At 45.2% G+C, this 6,960-nt stretch overlaps 1 protein-coding gene across 1 annotated transcript in view; it reads left to right on the top strand.

The window, feature by feature from the left end:
* Nucleotides 1-1,160: 1,160 nt before the first annotated feature.
* Nucleotides 1,161-6,960, top strand: part of mboat2 (membrane bound O-acyltransferase domain containing 2) — a 93,725-nt gene continuing 87,925 nt past the window's right edge. The window contains 1 exon segment of the mRNA NM_001102685.1: nucleotides 1,161-1,563. Coding sequence (NP_001096155.1) covers nucleotides 1,492-1,563 — 72 coding nt within the window. The 5' untranslated portion in view covers nucleotides 1,161-1,491.

Genomic DNA, 6,960 nt, shown 5'->3' with positions numbered 1-6,960 from the left:
GTACCTGTACTTGATCCCAACTAAGATATAATTACCCCTTATTGGGGGCAGAACAGCCCTATTGGGTTTATTTAATGGTTAAATGATTCGCTTTTGTCTGTAATAATAAAACAGTACCTGTACTTGATCCCAACTAAGATATAATTCATCTTTATTGGAGGCAAACAACCCTTCTAAATTAAATTAAATATTATTTATTATGATTTTTCAGTAGACTTAAGGTAAGGAGATGCAAATTACAGAAAGACCTATTATCTGAACAATCTCCAGGTCCCTAGCATTCTGGATAACAGGTCCCATACCTATATTTATTTTCTATTCAGTCCTTCCTATTCATATTCCAGTCTCACATTTTAACCACTGGCTGGTTGCCTAGGTTAAGAAGACCCCAGCAACCAGATCGGTGCTGAAATATTTGAGCTGCTGAAGCTAAATAGCGAAAAACTACACTGTGGACAAAATCTCTCTGTCTCTAACAATCTCCTAATTTGATCTCTTTAGCTAAAACAAACATTTGACACATACTTTTTTTGACAAGCAAAAATTGGGTATAATTCCTATTGTCGCTTTGTCTCTTAAATTATTGCAACTGTACCTTGTATTTGTATTTATTATCATACTTTGTATTTATCTGTTATTTTAATAACCCCCTGTTGTATTGATTTATTGCTCTACTGTACAGCTCTGCGTACATAAGTAGCGCTTTATAAATAAAGACATACATACATACATTCCTTCAATTCAGCTATTACCCAATTTAGAAAGCTGTTATAATCCGCAAGATTGTTTTTTATTTTTCTGCTTTAAAACCAGAACATTGGAAAAAAAACTCCAAATCAATGAAATCTGCGATGTGTAAGTATCCAGCAGCCTTATTTGCCCTTAATTCCTATGCACCCACGGGTTGCAGCAGAAGGACAGAGTCGCTGGCGTAGCCGTGATTTGGAGAATGCCAGTAAGAATATTGTGCTTCCTAGGCTTCCATAGTTGTGTTTTGCAGCTCTGCCTGCCCAGCGCTCCCTCCCACCCTGGGTGTAATTCTGCATTCAGCACACTGAGCAGTGAGAGGAGGTGGAGAAGGCAGTGGCTTTGTGATTTCAGTGCATGGATAGACTGCTGTATCCTTGTCAGGGACTCATTGCTTTTCTGCTCTCAGTCATGGGATTTACAAAGTGCCACCACTGTATATTTTTGCAATTTTTGCTTCTTTAGCTTTTGCATGGCAAGATTTTCTTTTTTTTTATTTTTGAATTGTTATTTTCCAGGGGTGCCTTTGACTCCCTGTAGTTTTGGCACTGGCAGCGTTTAGTTAGTGCCCTGGAAGTGGCCGATCGTCCGGCTAGCTGTCATTTTTTGGGGGGGTTATTTTTGGTCATCTCTGGATGATTAAAGTGAAGTTCGTTGCCCTTTTCTGGGAGTCTCGGAATTTGGAGCAGAGCGAAAGCATCTAGAGCTTATTCTTCATCTTTTTTCATCATCACAAAGATTGCCATGGCTACCAGTACCACTGGCTCCACGCTGCTTCTGCCCCTCAGCAGAGCAGTACAGCTGCCCGTAGATCAGGTAAAAGCTTCCGGGATTGGGTATTAGCAGGCGGGGGTGGGCGGCTTGCATGCACATGCTTACAGGGGGGTATTCCCTTCTGTGGCAATAATGTTATGGGTTACTCCATATGGTGCCTCTTTGCAGAGAAGTGCTACATTGTTTCCATCAGACAGGAGGCTAACGGAATTCTCTAGGACATATCTGTGTACAGAATAGAGGTATAATTGCCCCAGAGATTGATCTACTCATAGTAAAGTTTCTCCATCAAGAGTGAACACCGCATCTTCATTGTTAGAGTTAATTACTTTACACTCAATATACAATACATCGTGTTTCACATCTAATATTTTAAATTGTGCTTCAAAATAGTGGTTCATCTAAATTAGTTGTTTTAGGTAGCACGCTACTGTTGCTGGTTACAGACTGAAGTCTGTTCTGGGCCCTACAGGTTTTAGGGTCCCTTCTGAGCAGCTAGTTATTCTATCAAGGTAGAGTTTCTGACTCTTAGTAACACAGACATAAATCTCTTGACTTTGCAGGCGTCAACTATTAATAATGCTTGTAGCCTCTGGCAATGGACAGTGAGTCTTATGAGAAAGAACTATGGTATGGTATGGTATGGTATGGTGACTATGGTATAACAGGTTTCTGGGAAGGGACTGGGGCTGTGGGATAGCAGGTATAGTAGGGAGAGATGGTGCCTATAGTAGTAGTGGGGGGATAATAGCCTCTGGGAAGGGACTGTGGCTGTGGGATAGCAGGTATAGTAGGGAGTGATGGTGCCTATAGTAACGGTGGGGGGATAATAGCCTCTGGGAAGGGACTGTGGCTGTGGGATAGCTGGTATAGTAGGGAGAGATGGTGCCTATAGTAGCAGTGGGGGGATAATAGCCTCTGGGAAGGGACTGGGGCTGTGGGATAGCAGGTATAGTAGGGAGAGATGGTGCCTATAGTAGCAGTGGGGGGATAATAGCCTCTGGGAAGGGACTGTGGCTGTGGGGTAGCAGGTATAGTAGGGAGAGGTGGTGCCTATAGTAACAGTGGGGGGATAATAGCCTCTGGGAAGGGACTGGGGCTGTGGGATAGCAGGTATAGTAGGGAGAGATGGTGCCTATAGTAGCAGTGGGGGGATAATAGCCTCTGGAAAGGGACTGGGGCTGTGGGATAGCAGGTATAGTAGGGAGAGATGGTGCCTATAGTAGCAGTGGGATAATAGCCTCTGGGAAGGGACTGTGGCTGTGGGATAGCAGGTATAGTAGGGAGAGATGGTGCCTATAGTAGCAGTGGGGGGATAATAGCCTCTGGGAAGGGACTGGGGCTGTGGGATAGCAGGTATAGTAGGGAGAGATGGTGCCTATAATAACAGTGGGGGGATAATAGCCTCTGGGAAGGGACTGTGGCTGTGGGATAGCAGGTATAGTAGGGAGAGATGGTGCCTATAGTAACAGTGGGGGGATAATAGCCTCTGGGAAGGGACTGGGGCTGTGGGATAGCAGGTATAGTAGGGAGAGATGGTGCCTATAGTAGCAGTGGGGGGATAATAGCCTCTGGGAAGGGACTGTGGCTGTGGGATAGCAGGTATAGTAGGGAGAGATGGTGCCTATAGTAGCAGTGGGGGGATAATAGCCTCTGGGAAGGGACTGTGGCTGTGGGATAGCAGGTATAGTAGGGAGAGATGGTGCCTATAGTAGCAGTGGGGATAATAGCCTCTGGGAAGGGACTGTGACTGTGGGATAGCAGGTATAGTAGGGAGAGATGGTGCCTATAGTAGCAGTGGGATAATAGCCTCTGGGAAGGGACTGAGGCTGTGGGATAGCATGTATAGTAGGGAGAGATGGTGCCTATAGTAGCAGTGGGATAATAGCCTCTGGGAAGGGACTGTGGCTGTGGGTTAGCAGGTATAGTAGGGAGAGATGGTGCCTATAGTAGCAGTGGGGGGATAATAGCCTCTGGGAAGGGACTGTGGCTGTGGGATAGCAGGTATAGTAGGGAGAGATGGTGCCTATAGTAGCAGTGGGGGGATAATAGCCTCTGGCAAGGGACTGTGGCTGTGGGATAGCAGGTATAGTAGGGAGAGATGGTGCCTATAGTAGCAGTGGGGATAATAGCCTCTGGGAAGAGACTGGGGCTGTGGGATAGCAGGTATACTAGGGAGAGATGGTGCCTATAGTAGCAGTGGGATAATAGCCTCTGGGAAGGGACTGTGACTGTGGGATAGCATGTATAGTAGGGAGAGATGGTGCCTATAGTAGCAGTGGGATAATAGCCTCTGGGAAGGGACTGAGGCTGTGGGATAGCATGTATAGTAGGGAGAGATGGTGCCTATAGTAGCAGTGGGGGGATAATAGCCTCTGGGAAGGGACTGTGGCTGTGGGATAGCATGTATAGTAGGGAGAGATGGTGCCTATAGTAACAGTGGGGGGATAATAGCCTCTGTAAGGGACTGTGGCTGTGGGATAGCATGTATAGTAGGGAGAGATGGTGCCTATAGTAACAGTGCGGGGATAATAGCCTCTGGGAAGGGACTGTGGCTGTGGGATAGCAGGTATAGTAGGGAGAGATGGTGCCTATAGTAGCAATGGGGGGATAATAGCCTCCGGGGAGGGAAGGTGGCTGTGGGATAGCAGGTATAGTAGGGAGAGATGGTGCCTATAGTAGCAGTGGGGGGATAATAGCCTCTGGGAAGGGACTGTGGCTGTGGGATAGCAGGTATAGTAGGGAGAGATGGTGCCTATAGTAGCAATGGGGGGATAATAGCCTCCGGGGAGGGAAGGTGGCTGTGGGATAGCAGGTATAGTAGGGAGAGATGGTGCCTATAGTAGCAATGGGGGGATAATAGCCTCCGGGGAGGGAAGGTGGCTGTGGGATAGCAGGTATAGTAGGGAGAGATTGTGCCTATAGTAGCAGTGGGGGGATAATAGCCTCTGGGAAGGGACTGGGGCTGTGGGATAGCAGGTATAGTAGGGAGAGATGGTGCCTATAGTAGCAGTGGGGGGATAATAGCCTCTGGGAAGGGACTGTGGCTGTGGGATAGCAGGTATAGTAGAGTATCATATGCCAAAAAGCAAAACAACTTGTCAATAGACATCTTGAGGTATGCTAATATTACTATTGGATAGTTAATATCAAATATGATTTTTTTATTGCCATTGGGACACTTTTTAATGAGCAAATTCACTCTTAAGTGTCAGTAAAGGGGCCATTGCACCTGTCAAGAGGGTGCTCTTGACTCCATGTGATGCCTAGTGTGGGGCAGGGCTAAATGCTGTGGGGACAGGAAAGACATTGTCATTTTTTCTATTTCCTTGATGTTACTCCTCTCTTCTCTACCTCTTCTTTATCTTGTTAATATTTTCCTCTTTCTTTTTCTGTCCTTTCTTCTCCCCCCTTCTTACTTTTTCACATTTTCACTTCCATTCCTCATTCTTTTCTTGTCTCCCCTACCCCCTCTCTCATACATAGAAGGCCACATGGTTGGGTGAGCAGGAGGGTCATCTGATGCTGGGACCCACTGGGCTTTGCCTGAAGAGCTAGTTCAGTGTTGGTAATGCCATTTAAACTCTTTTACTGGCCAAATATGCTGCATTACAGCAATCAGTTAGGGAAATATAAAGGCCTTTATATGTAAATGTAACAACAGGAGCTGCATTGCCCCAGGTCTAGTAACTCATGGCAACTAATCAGGAGGTCAAATCTGGTTGGTTGGTGTGGATTAATAGACTTGGAGTCAAACCTGGGTTGGTGACCTAGGCAACTGTTCAGTTGTATAACTCCAGGCAGTTTCCTCCTTGACTGTCACTGATGTCAATGGGAGGTGGCTTCATTACTGACAAGGCCATACTTCTAACATGATGCCTATTGCTCCAGGAATCTGTTGCATTATTGTTTGTACTCCCCCTGCCTTACACATGTAAATCTCAAGGTTCTGTGTCGGCTCCCAGATAACAAATAAAGGCAAATGTTTTGCAGTGACCCCACAAGCCTTGTGTGGTTAAATCGAGGAAAGGCCTAATAATACTACGAATACCATGTAATAGAAGTAAATCTCTGAAATCTACTTCCATCACTTCATGCTGCAATGAAATATAATGTTGTGAGTATATCTGAAAGTGTAGAATTATCTGCTTAGGGTAGCGAGAAGCCACCAAGATTACTGAGCATCAACAAGAGTGAGCAGCCCATGCACGGAGGCTTTTGAGCCAAGAAGCTCTTCCATAAGGAATTATCCCCTGTCCTTCCAGCCCTGCAGTGCCCAGATATTGAGATGATCTTAAAAACAGTGCATAAATAAAATTGAGGCAGAGCCGCCAAGCAAGTGGATATTTGTCTGATATGGACACCTATATGCTGGACTAAATTGGGCTAATCGAATCATTTGGCCCTGATGGAGCATAACAGAGGTCCATGCTAGCTGTTGGGATAGGGCCGCATCAAATAGCCGATGTTGTCCTCATCCTGATGGAATTTTTAAACCTGACTAATAGATATATGAATTCAGAAAAGGCCCTTACGTGGGCAGATGAGCTGCTGACTTGGTCTGACAGGGCTGAAAATCTTAAATCTGTCTGCGTATGTCCATCTTACATAGTTACATAGTTACATAGGGTTGAAAAAAGACCAGAGTCCATCAAGTTCAACCCATCCAAGTAAACCCAGCACCCACAACCCACACCTACCAATCTATACACTCACATACATAAACTATCACAATAGCCTTGGATATTCTGTCTTAACAGTGCATAAGGGGGTTCTGTGCCTCTAATGAATCTAATCCTGGAATGGTCATCCTTGTAGTTCTGCAACAACTAGAGGGCTAATTGTTACATGTCCCCAGTCTGTGCCGTTCCTGCTGTAGATATTACCACCTAAACAGATGACAGTTAAAATTGCTAAATTGGAAAGTCTGGCTGAGGCTATTAGCAATTTACTATGTCTAGCTTGAAGTGACCCAACCAGTTGGATTTATTTGATGTGACACAATTACCTGGACAACTTGATGTGGTTTCACCAGTCGGACCAGCTTGATGTTCTGGACAAACTTGATGTGACTTGACCAGTTGCACTAAAAGTGTCTTATATTGGAGTTATTATCTTTGTTGCATCTTATAATAATGGGCAGTAAATGTCAGCATTTTATGTGGAATCACACTTAGGTGGAAACCTAAATACAATTTAGCGTCTAGCCTTAGGAATGAATGTTTTTATACAGGTCAGTAGAGAAAAATAGCTAAAAAAGATTCTTTCTATGCCCCTAGTGTCCCTAAAGGTGGCCATACTCGGGCCAATATAGGTCCCTAAGACTGATTCTGCAGCTTATGGGCACTAACAACGGGCCTGCCCGACCAACATCTGGCCTGAAATCGTCCAAATCTCGATCAGGCAGGTTAGAAAATTTAGTCAGAACCAACGGACGCC

This window comes from Xenopus tropicalis, chromosome 5, assembly GCF_000004195.4.
Source record: "Xenopus tropicalis strain Nigerian chromosome 5, UCB_Xtro_10.0, whole genome shotgun sequence".
Classification (NCBI taxonomy): Eukaryota; Metazoa; Chordata; class Amphibia; order Anura; family Pipidae; genus Xenopus; species Xenopus tropicalis.
The sequence above is the reverse complement of the archived record's forward strand: the minus strand, read 5'-3'. Positions and strand labels throughout refer to the sequence as shown.